This window comes from Chenopodium quinoa, unplaced genomic scaffold (assembly GCF_001683475.1).
Source record: "Chenopodium quinoa cultivar QQ74 unplaced genomic scaffold, ASM168347v1, whole genome shotgun sequence".
Lineage (NCBI taxonomy): Eukaryota > Viridiplantae > Streptophyta > Magnoliopsida > Caryophyllales > Amaranthaceae > Chenopodium > Chenopodium quinoa.
Window position 1 is genome coordinate 22,863,305 of NW_018742204.1, and position 20,070 is coordinate 22,883,374.

The following is a 20,070-nucleotide window of genomic DNA, read 5'->3' on the forward strand; positions in this document are numbered from 1 at the left end:
AATCTGATAGATGATAGTGTTTGGAAAATTGATTTTGGTATACAGGGTGCCATACATGGCCTTTAAATTACAATGACGAATTTTTGTTAAAACAAATGTTACTTCGTAGTATTGTGTATGGAGTATCGAACTATTGCGAGCAAAATGTTTACTATGCAGCCAAATGTATCATCCTAAATTCCTAACAAGTTACCGACAGGCCAATGAGACTAACAAGCCACAAAATGACCCGAATGTGAATTAGTTCACGTGTGTAGGAGAAGGCAGAAGGTACAAAAAAAAAAAAAAAAAAAAAAAGGGTATTGGAACATCCAATTCTAGCCTCACAAAATTGATATCGTACGTAGTACATTAAACTTGAGTCTTAATATCTTTACAAGAATCTCACAATCTATTACAACGTGCCTAAAATGGAAGGCTCAATTCCAGAAATAGATGTACTCAAAGTTGAAAGAAAGCCAAAAAAATTAAGGGAAGTTGGTGAAAAATGGGGTTGTTTTAGAGTGGTAAATCATGGGGTACCCCTTAAATTACTAGCAGATATGAAATCAGCTGTAGGACAATTGCATGATCTTCCACTTGAAGTCAAACAGCAGAATGTGGATGTTATCCCAGGGAGTGGGTATGTAGCTCCATCTGAAAAGAACCCACTTTATGAATCCTTAGGACTTTTCGACGTTGCTTCTTCGGCCTCGGTCTCTACCTTTTGCTCTCAGCTTCGAGTTTCTCCCCAACAAAGGTACATGTAATCCCTCACCCCCATTTATAATTTGTATTGTCCTGGTGGCTCATCAGTCATCACACCACTAATAAATGACATACACATTCGAAAAATATAAAATTCCGTGACCAACTAGACTACAACGGAAGAGTGAAAACAATGGGACTAATCACAATAAGTTTTTATAATCCGGACGTATGTTATGTTCTGACATTTTAATTTGTATGCACTTAAAACTTAACTGCTTAAATAAGTTGAAGTGAACATAACTTTAGTGGACCTTTAAGAATCATAACTAGTTGAAAATAAATTCGTGAGAAAATTAAGTGGCTGTAAATCTAAGATTGCAAACAGGCAGATAATAGAGAGTTATGGTGAAGCAATGTACAAGTTTTCGATCGATATGGCAAGAAAAATGGCCGAAAGCATGGGTGTGAAAGATGACAATTTGGAAGGATGGAGTTGTACATTGAGGATGAATAAATACAACTTCACTCCGGAAAGTATAGGCTCCCAAGGTGTACAAAATCACACAGATTCTGGATTTCTTACAATACTTCAGGATGATGGTGGACTTGAAGTATGAATGAGTCCGGTAAATATGTTGCTGCTGATCACTTGCGAGGAACTCTCGTTGTTAATTTTGGAGACGCCGCAACGGTAAGTTTACTTTAACCTCCAAACGTAATACACCGGCTTGTTTGGTTGGTTGACAAAGGAATTAATTTTTTATGGTCATTTATATTTCATGGGAATTAAAATCCACATTAAATTCTTAGAAATTTACTCAACTTGTTTGGTTTTTATATCAGTATTTCCCGTCAAAAAAATATAAAAAAAAAATATGGGTGTTTTTTTTTTTTTTTTTTTTTTTTTGAAGGAAAAAATATGGGTGTTTATAAATCATGAGAACTTTGAATTACCAAGGGACCTTGGTAATTAAATTCCCATGTTTTGTGGGAATTGAAAATTACTATGATTTTACGCTTCTCACATTTTTACTTTTTGGGGTCTACCAAACAAGCCCCTTATTTTCAAACCCACGAGAATTCCAATTGCTCCATTTTTTATAAGCAACCGTACAAAACCTAAGCTCTAGTAAAATTTATTTTAGAATTTGCAAGTAGATCATTCAAGTACTAGGGTTTTTTTTTTTTTTTTCATTTATTTTCTCTTCTATTAGAGTAAAAGTCAAAATTAGAACTAACGCTTGAAATTGATGTAGCATAAAACTAGAAAAAACACCTTGAAACTAGTGCCGTCAAATTTCAAACCGAAACCGTTTAACTGCCCGAAACCAACCAACCCAAATGAGAACCGAACCGATTAAAAACTGATTTTATAAAACCGAAAACCGACCCGAAACGTATTTAAGTAAAACCGAAACCGAACCGATCCGAATAATGTCAAAACGTATAAGAACCGAACCCGTTAACAAACCGAACCGAAAAAGAACCGAACCGTTTCTAACCCGAAACCGTTTCCAACCCGAAACCGTTTGAACCGAGGTAAAAACCGTTTACATCGAACCGTTAACAAACTGCAACTCGTTTGCACCGAACCGTTTATAAACCGAACTGTCTATAAATCAAACTGTAATTTCGATCTCACAATAACTCATCAAATCATGATTATGACACATCAATTAGATGATTGAATAAGAAGTAGTTAATAATGTGATAGTAAAACAATATTAATTCATTAATACACTAAACTTTTATAATCTACGTTACTTCGTAATAAACTAGTAACATCAGTATGTCTAAACTTGAAAATAACATGATATGTATTTTTAAAATCGATGAGAATTTGTATATAATATAATGCCTAATGCCTAAATATGAAGTGATGAAGTCTCGGCTTGATATAAAACTTGTTAACCAGCAAAAGGTTAGTTAGCAAGTACCATGAAATTTCAAACCAAAATTGTTTAACTGCCCGAATCTAAACGACCCGAATAAAAACCGACTTTTTGAAATAAAAAACCCGTTCTGAACCATAATTTAGTAAACGTGAAATGGAACTGATCCGAATAACGCTAAATCGTATAAAAGGAAAACACGTTAACAAACCGAACCAAAATAAAACTGAACCGAAAAGGAACCGAACCGTTTCTAACTCAAAACCGTTTCTAACCCAAAACTGTTTGAATCGGTATAAAAACCGTTTACACCGAACCGTTAACAAACCGCAACACAGCTGTACCGAACCGTTTACAACCCGAACCGAATTAAAACCGCTCAATAATAAACCGAAACCGAATCGAACTGATAACTATTTAAACCGAACTGAAACCGACCCGCGATACACTTAAACCGATTTTAAACCGACCTGATTTAATACCGAACCGATTTCAAACCGAACCGAACCGGAACTGTCAAACCGTTTTGACAGTGCTACTTGAAACTGATATAGTCTAAGGGCTTGTTCTCTTTAACTTAATTGCAGTTTAGTTCAGTTCCTAATTTTCTTTTCTCATACACAATTCATTTCAGCTTAGTTTAATTAAATTCAGTTCAGTTTTTAATCAGTTCAGTTAATCAAAACAAGTCTTAAGTTAGTAAAGAAATTTTAATCATCAAAAGTTGATTACAATACGTTCTGATACCTAAAAATTGGATTTAGGGTAGTTTTTCTCAATTTTATAAATTCTAGTTTAGATATACTCACACGTTCCAACATATTATGTTTTAAATTCTCTAAATAAGAAACAAAAATCAATCTTAATCGACTCAAAAACATGACAATTGATCATTTAGGTGTGAGTGTGTGACTTGAATACTTCTTCTTTATCGGCATTGTTTAATTGACTAGCTAGCTAATGATTGTTGCATCGGTACTGCGAAAGCTATGGAGCAACGGGATTCTACGCAATGTGCGACATCAAGTTCAATGCAAGAGTGCAGGGATACGTATATCAATTGCAACCTTTCTTTCACCACCACCCGACGAAGTAATCGAATCAGTTCCAAAGTTTGTTGATGCTGAGCACCCTCGCATTTACGGTCCCATTACGTTTGAAGGGTTAAGGGGCCTTCGCATGTCAAAGAAGCTGCATGCAGGGGAAGTCTTAGAATTGCTACGTCTTGATAATACAAAGAGTAGTTAAGAATTAAGATGTTCTATATATGCCTAGTTTTAACCTATTTCCTCGTTCAAGGACTTGTATTGATTAAAGATTTCACCATGGAACTTGATCTATTCATCTAGACTGTTATTCCTGTCTACATGGAAGTATAAAAGGAACTATTTAATGTTGGAAATATTAGAAAAAGTAATCCCAAGACAAAATGCTTTGATCAACAATAATAAGGTGGTCTAAATTGCATTTAAGGTGATTTGAAATCAGATCAGGAACAATTTGGATTGAATTTAGGTCGGGTCAATAACAAGTCGTGTTAATTTCGAGTCGGCTTAGTAATAGATCGGGTTGAAATTTTGGGTTGGGTAAGTAATCGGTATGGTAAAATTTGGGTCTGATCAATAACAAATCGGGTTAATTTCGGTCGGGTTTGTAACAGGTTGGGTTAAATTCGGGTCGGGTTAGAACGGGTCGGGTTGAATTCAGGTTAGGTTAGTAACAAGTCGGGTTAAATTCGGGTTTTGACGGGTTAAAACGGGTTTGAGTCAATTTCGGTTCAAGTTGGGTTCGGTGCAAATTAATAAAATTGGCCGTTGTAAACCGGTAAATCGGTGCAAGTTATAAACCGGTAAATCGGTAGTTTAAAAGCAAATTGAATGGTTCCACACCCAATTGGACTCCCGGGGGGAATTAGGGACCATAATAAACATTAAAGCAATTTTTATTTCCAGACGAAAAAAAGTCAAAAATTCCAAAATTAAAGGCTAATATCCACGCTTTTTGAGAAATTTTGGAGGTTTCGGGGTCCGGTGTCGAAAAGTCTTGAAATTCTATGGGATACATCTCGGGGTCATATAATGCTGTTTGGAACCATATAAGATCATTATTTGTTGTCATAAATGTTCGTGGTAGGCTTGAGTTAACGAAATCGGTGCAAGATGTAAACCAATAAATTGGTCGTTTAAAGGCAAATTGCATGGTTCTACCCACACAATTCCACTCCCTGGGGTATTAGGGACCATGGTAAACATTTCGAAAATTTTTATTTCCGTGCAAAAAAAAGACAAAAAATTCCCAAATTAAAGGCTAATATTCATGTTTTTTTAGAAATTTCGAAAGTTTCGGGGCCCGGTGTCGAAAAGAAATAAAATTTTAGGGGATACATCTAGGGGTCATGTAATGTCGTTTGGAATCATAAATGATCATTATATGTTGTCATAAATGTTCGTGGTAGGCTTGAGTTAATGAAATCGGTGCAAATTGTAAACCAGTAAATTGGTTGTTTAAAGGCAAATTGGATGGTTCCACCCACCCAATTGATCTCCCAAAGAATATTAGAGATCATGGTAAACATTTTGCCAATTTTAATTTCCTGGCAAAAAAAAGTCAAAAAATTTCAAAATTAAAGGATTATATCCACACTTTTTGAGAAACTTTGGAGGTTTCGGGTCCGGTGTCGAAAAGTTAGGGGAATATATCTCGGGGTCATATAATGCCGATTGGAATCATATATGATCATTATTAATGGTATAAATGTTCTTGGTAGACTTGAGTTAATGAAATCATTGCAAGTTGTAAACTAGTAAATTAGCCGTTTAAAGGCAAATTGGATGGTTTCACCCACCCAATTGGACTCCCGGAGGATATTAGGGACCATGGTAAACATTTCGGCAATTTTTATATTCGGGCGAAAAAAAGTCAAAAAATTCCAAAATTGAAGGCTAATATCTACGTTTTTTGATAAATTTCGAATGTTTCGAGGCTCGGTGTCGAAAAACATTGAGATTTTAGGCGATACATCTCGGGGTCATATAATGCTGATTGGATCCATATATGATCATTATATGTTGTCATAAATGTTCGTGGTAAGCTTGAGTTAATGAAATAGGTGTAAGTTGTAAACCAGTAAATTTGGTCGTTTAAAGACAAATTGGATGGTTCTATCTAGCTAATTGGACTCCTAAAGGATATTAGGGATCATGGTAAACATTTCGGCAAATTTTATTTTCCAGATGAAAAAAAAATCAAAAATTTTGAAGGATAATAATATAATATACATCAGCTACAAAATGACACAATCTATTAATTTTTTACACTCACCAAGCATTAAAAAAAAAAACAAAGAAAAAGAGGAGTGAGAAAATGGAAGGAAAAATCCCAGTAATAGATGCACACCAAATTGAAGAAAAGTCCATAAAATTTATGAAGCTTTGGGTCTTTTTAATGTTGCTTCTTCTCTTTCTGTTTCCAACTTTTGTTCTCAGCTTCAAGCTTCTCCCCACCAAAGGTACCCTTTACTCATTTTTTTTAAGGAAGTTTTCTTGTTTTAATTTCTTTTTAAGGAATTGCTTGATCAACTTTTGTACACATGTGATGTGATGATATGTCGATGCACTAGTTTGACCTTATTTTTGTATCAGTTTATACTCTTTCTGCCCTAAAATAAATAAAACAGTCAACATTACACATGTCGTTGTACTAGTTTGACATATGATACTTCATTTTCAATCGATAGATTGTAACTAGCTAGCTGCTTATATTAGTGAGTTGTATTGACATCTTTTTTCCTAAATTTCTAGAAGCAGTCCCAAGGATAATGAAGAGGCTCATTCACGTCCCTTGATTTAATTGATTTAATTAAAGGGAGGTTCATTATTCTAAACCAAGTCTTTTGCTGATTATGTTTAGCATGTAATCATCTTAACATATACGTAGTATATGCTTTTGTGTTTTTTTGACTAAGAATGGTTGATTAATGTTGAATTTGTCAATAAAATATTTATTGAAATGATTATTAGAAAGTAGGATTTGTACAATCCATTTGCCTAATAGTCCACGCATACCCTCTTTGTTGCAAATAACTGTTAACGAAGGTAGTTTATAGGAAATTAGGAATGAAGACATTGATTGCATATTTAATTACCTCTATATTCATAAATTAGTTTTATATTCTTAAACATTCAGTTCACTTCGATCAGCTGAGTTCAGTTAATCAAAATAGGCCCTAAATATTTTTTTTTTTTTTAGTGTGCCAATTGCCATGATTCAGGACATTCAGGTGAACAAGGTTAGGTGTGGGCCCTTATTTTGTTTGATACCCGTTTTTCTTCTCTGACTGCCCATTTTTGGAATATATATACTAACGTATGACTGTTAAAATGTCTACCCAATAATAGTTGAGTGTTAGCACTCTATGGTTGATTAATTCGGTAGGCATGCTCTTAATTACACATTAAGTCGCAATTACTCTCCTTTATTGTGGCCATTTCTTGTCTTGATGGCTAACCTTTTTCCTTCATATATTGCTATATAAACTGCCATTATGTAAACACACAAGACATTGGTTCACCACGACTTGGCAATTTTAGTTTTATATACTTCACAACATCAAAATAAGTATTTATTATCATTTTATTTGCTTACTTATTACTATATTTATATCGTTACAAAAAATCTCACAGTATAGTAATTTACTACGTGCCTAACATGGAAGGCTCAATTCCAGTAATAGATGTACTCAAAGTTGAAAGAAAGCCAAAAAAATTAAGGGAAGTTGGTGAAAAATGGGGTTGTTTTAGAGTGGTAAATCATGGGATACCCCTTAAATTAATGGGAGAAATGAAATCAGTAGTAGAACAACTGCTCGATCTTCCTCTTGAAATCAAACAGCGGAATGTAGATGTAATCCCAGGGACTGGGTACTTAGCTCCATCCGAAAAGAACCCACTTTATGAATCCTTGGGACTTTTCGACGTTGCTTCGTCGGCCTCGGTCTCTAACTTTTGCTCTCAGCTTCGAGTTTCTTCACAACAAAGGTACATGTAATCCCCCTACGTACCCCTATTTGTAATTTGTATGGTCTTTGGCTCATTACGCCACTAATAAATGACTTACAATTCACTACGTTAAATTAATGATCGGCCGATCGGGTGTGTTCTACTCACCTGATTTTTACTTATCTGAAGTTATCCGAACTTATTAGCTCTTATTAGAACTTATTAACCCTTATTAGAACTTATTTTAGTTATAAATTTAACTTGGTAGCCTTGATTAACCCTTATTACAACTTATCTAAATTTATTTTTCTTGAACTTATCTTATCTGAACTTATTAACCTTGAAATAAGTGGAAATAAGATGAACAAATTAAACAGGACCTTAAAATATACTAGAACGCACCCATGCTAATGCATAGGATATATCATATGTGTATACAAGTTATAGATTTTTTTTTTTAAAAAAAAGTTATGTTTTTTTATTATTGTATGTAAACCTGTCAATTAGCAGGTCGAGTTCTGGGTTGTTTCGGGTCGAGTCACTTGAGGAGTTGAGGGTACGGGTCAAGAATTGTTATAAAACCATCAATTCCTTACTAATTTTGTATCAATGATACATTTTAGAAACTTGATACATCGATAGAAAAAATTATTTTAAAATTAAATAAACAACTCGGGCATCGCACGGGCACCAAACTAGTCAATCAATAACTATAAACTAAGAGACACACCATCAATGACAGGTGTCAATTTCTGGTGTATCCTTAGTTTTTTTTTTTTGTAATTTATTATTATTATTATTATTATTATTATTATTATTATTATTATTATGTATAAAATCTTTTGTAAATCTTTTATATTTTAGGATATGCAACTACAATAAGTATATGTTTTGGCAACATATAATTACTTTAAAATATGCAAACTTTGAGAATGTATTTTTTAAGAATAATTACTGAATTAGGAAAAAAAACCAATATATGAATATAAATACCTCTTTGATTAATAATAAGAAATAAAAAGGATACATCAATTTGTCTATGAAAATTTAAAATTACCCATACGATCAAAGACCACTACAAGAAAACGTGTTTGTAGTGATCAATACTATTAACGGCAATCGTCAAAGCAGTCGGTAAAGTAAAATATTAGCAAATGATTTTAAAACGGTCGCTAATTACCGATTGTTAAGATGATAATCAATTGATAATTACCAATCGTTTTAAAATGCAATCATTCGACATAATTTTAAAATACTCATTTGACTAAAGTAAAAACAACTCTTTCACGTGATATTCAATATTTAAATTTTTGTAAAGATATGAAATAAGAAGAAGAAAAACTATATTTTGGAAAATGATTTATTCACAGTAGTTTTAGAATTTTTTTTATTGAATATAATACTAATTTAATAATAAAAATTAAAATATACCGTGCATGTCATGATACCTAACCTATTTTAAGACTAATAGCGTGACTTATGCAAGAAGGGAGACAATTTGTTTTCCATATAAGGCAGTTATGAAATGTGTGTAGTTGTATAATAACTCTATAATTATATATAGCCTTTGGCTAGTCCACAAAAGAAAAATAAACATTCCGTTGCCGGGACTTGAACCCGGGTCTCTCGGGTGAGAGCCGAGTATCCTAACCAACTAGACTAACGGAAGAGTGATAAAATTGGAACTACTCAGATCCATAATAATCTTAATTAGAGGTTCCTGATGTTTGACATACTCTGTAAGCACTGAACTGCTTAAATAATTAAGTTGAACTGAACATTATTTTAGTGGACCTTAGAGTCATTACGAGGCAATTAAGTTCTGAACTTGAGCTCATCAGTTGAACTTGACCTGTATTTACATTGAAATTTATAATTTATGAGAATGATTTAAATCTAAGATTGCAAACAGGGAGATAATAGAGAGTTATGCTGAAGCAATGTACGAGTTTTCGATCGATATGGCAAGAAAAATGGCGAAAAGCATGGGCGTCGAAGATTACAATTTCGAAGGTTGGAGTTGTACATTGAGGATGAATAAATACAACTTCACTCCAGAAAGTATAGGCTCCTCAGGAGTACAGAACCACACAGATTCTGGATTTCTAACAATTCTTCAAGATGATGAAAATATTGGTGGACTCCAAGTTATGAATGAAACGGGTAAATATGTTGCTGCTGATTACTTACCAGGAACTCTTGTTGTTAATTTTGGAGACGCTGCAACAGTAAGTTAACTTAAATTACCTCCAAATGTAATAAGTTGTACTCCCTCCGTCCCTAAATTACATTCCTCTTTCTCTGTAGAAAGAGGAATGTAATTTAGGGACGGAGGGAGTAGTAAAATTAATCAATTCAAAAACGTGATAAATGATCATTTAATTGAATACTATTTTCTTCACCAACGTACATTGTTGACTAATGATTGTTGGTGCCATGAAAGCTATGGAGCAACGGGATTCTACGCAATGTGCAACATCGAGTTCAATGCAAGGGTGCAGGGATACGTATGTCAATTGCAACATTTCTTTCACCACCACATGACCAAGTAATCGAATCACTTCCAAACTTTGTTGATGCCGACCAACCTCCCATTTACGGTCCTATTACGTTTGAAGCGTTAAGAGGTCTTCGTGTGTCAAAGAACCTGCGGGCAGGGGAAGCCCTACAATTAATACGTCTTCACAATACAAAGAGTATTTAAATGTTTTTTTTTTTTTGTAATTTTTTCCTATTTTCTTCCTCGTTAAACGACTTGTATTAATTTTTACAGTACTCCGTATTATTTAATTTGGATGAGTGCCAAGTATATTGTTCTGTCCTAATTTAGTTGTCATATTTTAACTTCAAATTATATGGAATATCGTATTGTTTAATTTGGGTGAGTGCCGAACAAAGTATCCTAATAACCAAGAAAATTGGTCGTGGGTTGCTGGATGCTGATCATGCATCCTTTGTGTTGGATATCAACCTAAGTCTCATATGAAATAGATAAGAAAGTGTTGCATTTTTTTTATTGATATTTTTAAGTGTTAACCTACTTCATTAGTATCTTGCCTTTTGAAAAGATGGTTAAAAAACGAGCTTTTATCAAAACGGCTAGTTTGACAAAAGTATTTACCAAAACGACTAATTATTAATTTTAATTCCCAAACTAGCTAATTTATTAACTTGAAAATAATTTATCTATTTCTTATTTCTTTTGATCCAATTTGGTTTTTTTTTATTTACTTAAATATTTTTTTTAAGTTGGAAAATTTAAGCAATACACAAAACTACGAAGAACGAAAACAGTCGCAGACTCGCAAAATCCTAATTTCGATCAAAAATTAAAAAAAAACCAAGTAAAAGCACTAATTTTTCATCTTGATTATATCAATCACAAAAATTTGGAATTTCAAGTAGTATTATATTGTTTTATCAAGTCTACCGCAAATTTATACGACGATAAGAGATTTTAAGGTATTGTTCATCTTTTTAATGTCTATTAATTGTATACTATTTGTTAATGTCGGCTAGTAGGACTATTTTTTTGTTTAATGTGTATGATAAATATGATAAATCAAACTTACATATATTTATTTCTATTTTTATGTGTAAAAAAAATAGTTGATTTTTTTTTTTTGATTGGAAGTTTGGATCATTCTTTTGAGTGGTTGTTTATGTTGTGTAACTTTTTTAAAAATTGAGAATTGTTGCATATATATTATGCTGGTTGTTATTGTTCTGTGTTCAAATTAATGGGATATTTTAAACTATGGCATTAGAATTTAAATAAAACCAAAATTAAAAAAAAAAAACTAATTCTTTTTAAAAAAAACAAAAAAAAAAAACATAAAGTGAACTAAACTTCCAAAGGAATATAATAAATAAATAATATCATTTCAAATCAATAAATTTAGGTAATTTGGGAATTAAATTTTATAATTAGCTGTTTTGGTAAATACTTTTGTCAAATTAGCCATTTTGGTAAAAGATCCGCTTATCAATGTAGAGTAAAATGTACATCCATCGTCAGTCGTTGAGCAAAATGACTGAAAATAAACATAAAACTAAGGGCTTGTTTACTTCAACTTAATTTTATTTTAGTTCAATTCAGTTCATTCAGCTCCTAATTTTCCTCTCTTGTAAAACATTCATTACAACTTAGCTCATTTCAGATCAATTCAGTAAATTTGAACAAACCCTAAATAAGTTACAAAATACAACTAAAATATGAAACAAAGTTAATGAGATGTATGAAATACGTTTTTGTTTGTAAGAGGCAATCTTTACCGGGTAGAGGGAGTAATAAACTTTTTTTTCTTTTTTTGACTATGAGAGAGTAAGGGCCTTTTCTCATTAACTAAACTGAATATTTTATAAGACAAGGAAATTAGGAGTTGAACTAAACTGAACTAAACTGAACTGAGTTGAGCTGAACTGAACTGAATTGAATTTCAACGTAAGAGAACAGACTCTAATAAACTCTTTATAGAGTGACAGCTAGTAAAGGCGTCTAGTAGTGGTGTTGCTATTCTAATATACCTTAAATACATCAGCTACTCCGTACGAAATAACACAATCTAACCTTAATATTAATTTATTACACTCACCAAGTCACCCAGCACAAAAAAAAAAAAAAAAAAAAATAAAAAACAAACAAAAAGAGGAGTGAGAAAATGGAAGGAAAAATCCCAGTAATAGATGCACACCAAATTGAAGAAAAGTCCATAAAATTAAGAGAAATCATTGAAAAATGGGGTTGTTTCAGAGTAATAAATCACGGGGTACCCTTAGAATTAATGGCAGAAATGAAATCAGTTTCAAAGGAATTGCTTGATCTTCCAATTGAAGTCAAACGGCAAAACGTAGATGTGATTCCGGGAAGTGGGTATATGGAGCCTAGTGAAAAGAACCCACTTTATGAAGCTTTGGGTCTTTTTGATGTTGCTTCTTCTCTTTCTGTTTCTAACTTTTGTTCTCAGCTTCAAGCTTCTCCCCACCAAAGGTACCCTTTACTCATTTTTTTTAAGGAAGTTTTCTTATTTTAATTTCTTTTTGGTGCGTCATGGATGACATAATCAGTATTTATATACATCGTATATACTCCGTTAATTAAATATTGCAATGTTTTAATTACGGTATAATTTATAATCTACTAATTTTATAATTACTAGAGATGGTTAAGTTTTAATTAATGTTTTTGACAGCATAAGTTTTCCAATGTAAATATGTAATATTAAAAGAGCAAAGAAGTAGTAAAATATTTAGGCATTGCATTATAGGAATCTTGTGAGCTAATTGTCCAATCTTTTCAGACGAAAATAAATTCTGTAAATCTGTAGTAGCTTTTGGACATTAGAGATAGAAATAGTTTTGTTTCTTCCAAAAATAATAACAAAAATTTCCGTTGCCGGGACTTGAACCCGGGTCTCTCGGGTGAGAGCCGAGTATCCTGACCAACTAGACTACAACGGATGACTAATGTAATTAAATTGCATGTTTAATATAAAGTAATAGTATAGAAAATATGAGGTAATATGAATTCAACTAGAACTCCAAGTCAATTTTTTTTTTTTTTTTGGTGTTTAGAGAGCCACAAGCAAGTCAATTTTGGGTACAATAGAGTTAAATTTAGCTACACTTTTATTCAATGCTGGTTCCATATATGTTGATTTAAATACTGAAAATGCAATGCTAATTGAGATATTTTGTTGATTTATTTATAGAAATGTCATTTAAAAAAACGATTTTTGTTGTTTTTGTTTTTTTTTTTTTTTTTTTTTGAAAACAAAATCGATTTTTGTTTATCATGATGGTTAATTGGGATTCCCTCATTATTACACCCATCACTTATGAATAACTACAACATAGAATAAAATTATGTAATTTTGTCCAACAATATATATTTATTGGACACATAAGTGCATATATTTGACGAAAGAAGCATTCACAATGATTCCCAAAATGCAATCCATCAGCTTGCTAGGCATTAGAAATCATTAGGAAAGTGAACAAGAAGGTATAATGTTGGATACACCTTTGCACTCACCAAAAATAGCTCATTCCTAGATGGCTCATACTCTCTTAGGTAGTTGCATACATCTATTGGGCGTAAAAAACCATATAACTTTCCCTCTCTTTGCTCATGTTTTTTACTCCCACATCTTTACAAGTTTACCTACATCTGTATCTCTCACACCTTGACGATATAGGTAGGGATGTCGACGGGACAGGCAGATGTTGGCCTTCCCATCTCCATCCCCACCTAACATTTTCATCCCCATCTCCATCCCCATTCCCACGGCAGCTCCAATATTCATCTTCATCCCTGCCTGGCGAGTACTCAAAAACCATCTCCGCCTCACCCCCACTTGGATATCCATCCACACCTAATCCCTACCAAAGACCCGCTTAATCTCTACTTAGAACCCGCCTAATCTCCACCCAAGACCCACCTAATCTCCGTCTCTCAAATACACAATCCTACATAATTAATACGAATTATAATAATAATTAAAAAAAAAACATTCTTAATATTACACACATTTTTGTTTATAATATAAGTGTACTACAAAATATTATAATTAATATTTTATTTCACGTAATTATTTTATAAAATAGTATACAAGTATATAATTTTGCTTTTAAAGATATATAGACGTGGGTATGAGGTGGGGATGGGGCGGGTACGAAATGGAGCGAATGGGGCGGTCAAGGGATGGGGTGGGTACAACTTATAATCCACCCCCGCCCCATCACCATGACGGGTATGGTTTTTATCCCCATCTCTGTTCCACCACCCGCCAAACCGAGATCCGTCCCCGCCCCACCGGGATGGGGCGGGTCTCCTACTTGACCCGCCCCAATGACATCCCTAGATATAGGTAAACACAGTCATGAAGAGAATATTGAACACCTTGATAGGTAAAAGCCTTGTAAGACTTAATTTCTGTTTCATCTGTTACTATCTTGATGTGGTAAAATTGTTATACATCGATCATATCAAAAACCTAATGAGGCCTGACACGGATTAAGGAATGATCCTATGTAACTTGAACATGTTTATATATTACATGATTTTGATGATGAGAATATGGATTACAACAAAAACTATGAAGCTTAATTTATTTTGGGTCGTATGCTGAATATGAAGCTAAATGAATGTGCAAATTTATAAGCACATTAGAGATTATGGAGAATTGCTTCTGTCTGTGTTAAGTTGCAAATGATTTAACAAAATAATCAGGTTATTTATTCAAAGGCTATTATTTTAACAGGGAGATAATTGAGAGCTATGCACGAGGAATATACAAGGCTGCAATAGATATTGCAAGCAAGATGTCAAAGAGCTTGGGTTTGACAGATTACAGTTTCGAAAATTGGCCTTGTCAGTTCAGAATAAACAAATACAGCTTTACTCCGGAAGCTATAGGCTCCTCAGGTGTACAGATCCATACAGACGCTGGATTTATTACAATACTTCAGGATGATGAAAATCTTGGTGGTCTTGAAGTGATGAATGAGTCGGGTGAATTTGTTGCTGCTGATCCTTTGCCAGGAACACTGGTTGTCAATCTTGGAGACGTTGCTGTGGTAAGCTAATTTCGCCCATTTTATAGTAATTTCTTCACTGTTTTATTCGATTAAATTCAGATGATCACTGAATCAAGTTGGTCCAGTAACAATAACATAACTACATAAACACCCCTCATATGTAACCTGAATCTTTTATTTTCCTTTACTGACATTCCTGACTAGTGATTGTTGATACTATGAAAGCCATGGAGCAATGGAATTCTTCGCAATGTGCAGCATCGGGTACAATGCAAGGGTGCAGGGATACGTATGTCAATTGCAACATTCCTTTCACCGCCACCTGATAAAATAATTGAAGCCCCAGCAGAGTTTGTTGATGCTGAACACCCTCGCCTCTATGCTCCCATAACATACGAAGAGTTAAGGAGGCTTCGCTTTACAAAGAAGCTGCATGCTGGAGAAGTCCTAGAGCTGATTGACTAGGTAAGTAGACCGTACAGAATATGCTAAGTTGGCCAGGATAGTTCGAGGATCTTCCTGCCATAAAAAAATAGTATAAATAAAAACAGGACACTACTTTTTAATTCTGAGTGTATTATGGAAATAGTTGCTGATCATGGCATCATGCATTCTTTCCTGAAATCGCGGTTGTAATCCAAGGGTTGAGGGTGTAGGAGTTTATAGGTACTACGCAGTGGAAATAATATAAATCATATTCAAACAAGTACCAATCCCAAGAATCACATGCATAACACACAAGACACATAATCATACCTTTGACGCGTGAATTCCACGAATCTATTCGACAGGCAAATCAGGGAGAAAATAGAGCCCCAAGCATTGCTCCTCTACTTAGTCCACGAGATTCGAACGAGCCGTCCACCAATACTAGATTGGTCGAGTGATTGAGGAAAACCGCGATCACCACCTTTACGGACAACCGACCACCGCACTAACCACCACCACCGCGACACACCACCGGCGCCTAGGAGGAGGAAAGAGCCGTGTGAGAGAGGACTATGAGAGGGGTTGGGTTTCATGTTTGCTAATTAGGGTTTGATCACACTGATCAGTTAATTCCTTACTTCCTGCAAACCTAGGCACCTAGTCTATTTATAATCTCATTATAATTAGACTAGGGCACGAAGCCCAAAACTCCCTTGTCCACTCCATATGGCCGGCCACCTAGAGTGATGAGGCCCGTGATGGGCCTCGTCCTCTAATGCTCGATCTAGCCCCTTTGTGTGACCTTATAGGATCCGTCCAATTGGGCTTTGGGCTATTTTACTAGTCCAAATATCGTTAGTACCTCTAGCTATGGCAAAACGACGACCCAAATGTACGAACTTAATTATCTCCATAATTTGATCCATTTATATATCTAGAATTGCACACGACGAAGACATAACTCCTTCAGAGGGTTCTGCTTCCTTGCTCTTGTTCTATGCCAGGCTTCATGGCTTTATTTATAAAGAATATAACCAATAAAAAGATATGTTTTAGCAGTTGAGCTGATGAATTTGAGATAAAATATGACAAAAAATATGAGTAGTCAAACATGCATATGATCGAATAATTAAATTAACAGAATTGATGATTAGCGCAGAACTCTAAGTGTTAAGCATAGTGGTAGTCATTTAAAAGACGATTATCATATAAACATGCATTTCGGAAAGATGGTTAAAAAAAATGTACAAGCTTAAAGCGGATAAAGTACAACTTATAGTTTGACCACTTACTTTTTTTATTTTTTTATTTTTTACGTTGATTCTTAATGAGATGTACTTTGTATGAATTACGTTTTTGTTATAAAAAGCAATTTTTACAAGGCCGATGAGTGTTGCTGCTCTACTAAACTCCTTAATGGATGAGTCATTTTCCTTATATAAAAGATCTACTATTGTTGGTGTGTTATACTTCTAATTTACCTTAAATACATCAGCTTGTTAATTTATTACACTCACCAAGCACCAAATAAACTGAAAGAAAAAGAGGAGAGAGAAAATGGAAGGAAAAATCCCAGTAATAGATGCACACCAAATTGAAGAAAAGTCAGTAAAATTAAGAGAAATCATTGAAAAATGGGGTTGTTTCAGAATAATAAATCATGGGGTACCCTTGAAATTAATGGCAGAAATGAAATCAGTTTCAAAGGAATTGCTTGATCTTCCAATTGAGATCAAACAGCAGAATGTGGATGTGATTCCAGGAAGTGGGTATATGGCACCAAGTCAAAATAATCCAGTTTATGAAGCTTTGGGACTTTTTGATGTTTCTTCTTCTCTTTCTAACTTTTGTTCCCAGCTTCAAGTTTCTCCCCACCAAAGGTACACCCTTTACCCATTTTTTCAAGGAGGTTTTCTTGTTTTAATTTCTTATTATTAGGGTGGTTAACGTGCATATGCGCCTCATAGCTAGTCATGTCTGGAAAGGTATTTCGGTTTGACCTTATGTATATATGAGACGCGGAGGGAGAATGTTCTTTAAATATTGCAATGTTTGCACTTTCTACCATGTTTTAATTATAATAAACTATAGTGATGATTAAGTTTTAAATAAAGTTTTGGACAGCATAATTTCTCCCATGTAATTATAAAAGAGCAAAGAAAGTTTGTCCAATATAGTTGACATATTATTATTTCATTTATGTATTAATACAGAGTAATGCACTGCTATTATAAATTTGGACGGAAAGATTATTAATTTGGACGGAAAGATTATTAATTTGGCATTGCATTATAATATAGCTATATAGGATTATTGTGAGCTAATTGTCCTATCTTTTCAAACGAAAAGAAATTTTGTAAATCTGTAGTAGCTTTTTGACATTAGAGATATTAATAAGATAGCTTTGTAATGTAGCTACTTTTAAATTAGGAAATAAAAAATAAAAAATAACAAGAATTTCCGTTGCCGGGACTTGAACCCGGGTCTCTCGGGTGAGAGCCGAGTATCCTGACCAACTAGACTACAACGGATTAGTGATATTTTCAAATTTGTTTTTACTATAAACTAAATTATTAAAGAAAAATATGAGGTAATATAAATTTAACAAGAACTCCAAGTCAAGTTTTTGAGTACAAATGTACAAAAAGACTTAAACTTAGCTAAATTTGATAAATGCCAATATTGTAAAATTCTTAAGAATTGCGGAAAAATAGTCTTACATTTAACTCTTAATGCATATGAAGTATGTTTTACATCGATCATATGATTCATATCCATCACTACCTAACAGATTAAGGAATGATACTAAGTAACTTGACCATTTTTGTATAATACAAGTACATGCTTTTGATGATGAGATTATTGTATTGAATGGAGAACAAAGAAAATTATGAGACTTAATTTCTTTTGGATACGGGTTGTATGCTGAATATTAAGCTAGAAGAATGTATGTGCAAATTTATAAGCAAACTATGGGAAATTGCCTCTGTCTGTGTTGCAAATGATTTCAGATATTAATCGGGTTATTTACTCAAAGGGTATAATTTTAACAGGGAGATCATTGAGAGCTATGCACGAGCAACACACAAGGCTGCAATAGATATTGCAAGCAAGATGTTGATGAGCTTGGGTTTGACAGATTACAATTTCGAAGGTTGGCCTCTTCAGTTCAGAATAAACAAGTACAGGTTCACCCCTGAGGCAATAGGCTCCTCGGGTGTACAGATCCATACAGACTCTGCATTTCTTACATTTCTGCAGGATGATGAAAATCTTGGCGGTCTTGAAGTCATGAATGAGTCGGGTGAATTTGTTGCTGCTGATCCCTTACCGGGAACAATGGTTGTCAATCTTGGTGATGTTGCTGTGGTAAGTTATTTTTGCCCCTTGCTTTCTTCAATTTCACATCATATGTTACTAATGAAATCAGTTTTGAACTGCAAAAGTTACATTAAATTAGTCTTGATCATTATAATTCTGTTCTAATAAAACTAAGATACTTTTTTGAAAAAAAAATTAAGTTAGCCTAGGAACAAGAACATGAGAATCCCTCATCTGTAATATTCTCTTTTCTGTTTTCATTGCTTTACTGATATTCCTGACTCGTGATTGTTGAAACTATGAAAGCTATGGAGCAATGGGGTTCTTCGCAATGTGCAGCATCGGGTTCAATGCAAGGGTGCAGGGGTACGTGTGTCAATTGCAACATTCCTTTCACCACCACAAGATAAAATAATTGAAGCTCCTGCAGAGTTTGTTGATGCTCAACACCCTCGCCTCTATGCTCCCATAACATATAGAGAGGTAAGGAGGCTTCGCAATTCAAAGAAGCTGCATAGCGGAGAAATCCTAGAGCTGATTCGATTAGGTAAGTAGGCCGTACAGCATATGCTAAGTTGGCCATGATAGCACAAGGATCTTCCTGTCACCGTAAAATAAAATAAATTAAAACAGGACATCATTCTTTAATACTGAGTGTATTATTCAAGTGATAGTTGTTAGTCTTGTTACAGAATCTGATATCACTTGAAGATGATATTTCACTGATTATCTACTTAATGAAGAGTGTTATTGCTATTTTAATTACACCAATTCTTTTTCTGCTACGACAATCTTACACAACATGAAAATGATGGACATAGTTGCTGATCAGGCATTATTTGTTTTTAACTAGTGACTCCTAAAATCGCGGTTATGATCCAAGGGTTGTGGGTTCTGTTTCCTTGCTCTTGTTCCATACCATGCTTCATGCAATCATGCATGGTTTTATTTAGAAGGAATATAAGCAATTGGAAGATATGTTTTAGCAGTTGAACTGGTAAATTTGAAGATAAAATATGACAAAAAAAATATAGCAGATAAACATGATTGCTTGAGCTATCAATTTGTCTTGGTCAGCACAGAATTCTAATATAATTAGTCAAACATGCATATGATTAATTTAATTAACAGAATTGATGATTAGCGCAGAACTCTAATTTACTAGTCAATCATACATATGATCCTTTTAATTAATTAGATTA

General features: G+C 33.8%; 4 protein-coding genes, 3 non-coding genes and 1 pseudogene across 7 annotated transcripts; 5 read left to right on the forward strand and 3 right to left on the reverse strand.

Annotated features, from left to right (window-relative positions):
* The first annotated feature begins 410 nt into the window (after positions 1–410).
* Positions 411–749, forward strand: LOC110689885 (2-oxoglutarate-dependent dioxygenase DAO-like). The gene has a single exon (XM_021866742.1). The coding sequence runs from the start codon at positions 411–413 to the stop codon at positions 747–749; it is 339 nt and encodes a 112-aa protein (XP_021722434.1).
* Positions 750–996: 247 nt separating this feature from the next.
* Positions 997–3,830, forward strand: LOC110689973 (annotated as a pseudogene).
* A 2,847-nt stretch (positions 3,831–6,677) lies between these two features.
* Positions 6,678–10,664, forward strand: LOC110724214 (2-oxoglutarate-dependent dioxygenase DAO-like). The gene is made up of 3 exons (XM_021903626.1): positions 6,678–7,618; positions 9,492–9,807; positions 10,023–10,664. Exons 1-3 carry the CDS (start codon positions 7,290–7,292, stop codon positions 10,281–10,283), a joined length of 906 nt encoding a protein of 301 aa, XP_021759318.1. The 5' UTR covers positions 6,678–7,289; the 3' UTR covers positions 10,284–10,664.
* TRNAE-CUC lies at positions 9,176–9,246 on the reverse strand. Its single transcript has one exon. It is a non-coding gene; the product is annotated as a tRNA-Glu (tRNA).
* A 1,173-nt stretch (positions 10,665–11,837) lies between the features above and the next one.
* Positions 11,838–15,824, forward strand: LOC110724224 (2-oxoglutarate-dependent dioxygenase DAO-like). The gene is made up of 3 exons (XM_021903635.1): positions 11,838–12,569; positions 14,842–15,157; positions 15,344–15,824. Exons 1-3 carry the CDS (start codon positions 12,241–12,243, stop codon positions 15,581–15,583), a joined length of 885 nt encoding a protein of 294 aa, XP_021759327.1. The 5' UTR covers positions 11,838–12,240; the 3' UTR covers positions 15,584–15,824.
* On the reverse strand, positions 12,967–13,039 carry TRNAE-CUC. Its single transcript has one exon. It is a non-coding gene; the product is annotated as a tRNA-Glu (tRNA).
* Positions 15,825–16,463: 639 nt separating the features above from the next.
* LOC110724233 (2-oxoglutarate-dependent dioxygenase DAO-like) lies at positions 16,464–19,627 on the forward strand. Its single transcript, XM_021903645.1, has 3 exons — positions 16,464–17,427; positions 18,601–18,916; positions 19,175–19,627. The coding sequence occupies exons 1-3, from the start codon at positions 17,105–17,107 to the stop codon at positions 19,421–19,423; spliced, it is 888 nt and encodes a 295-aa protein (XP_021759337.1). The 5' UTR covers positions 16,464–17,104; the 3' UTR covers positions 19,424–19,627.
* TRNAE-CUC lies at positions 18,006–18,078 on the reverse strand. Its single transcript has one exon. It is a non-coding gene; the product is annotated as a tRNA-Glu (tRNA).
* Positions 19,628–20,070: the final 443 nt, after the last annotated feature.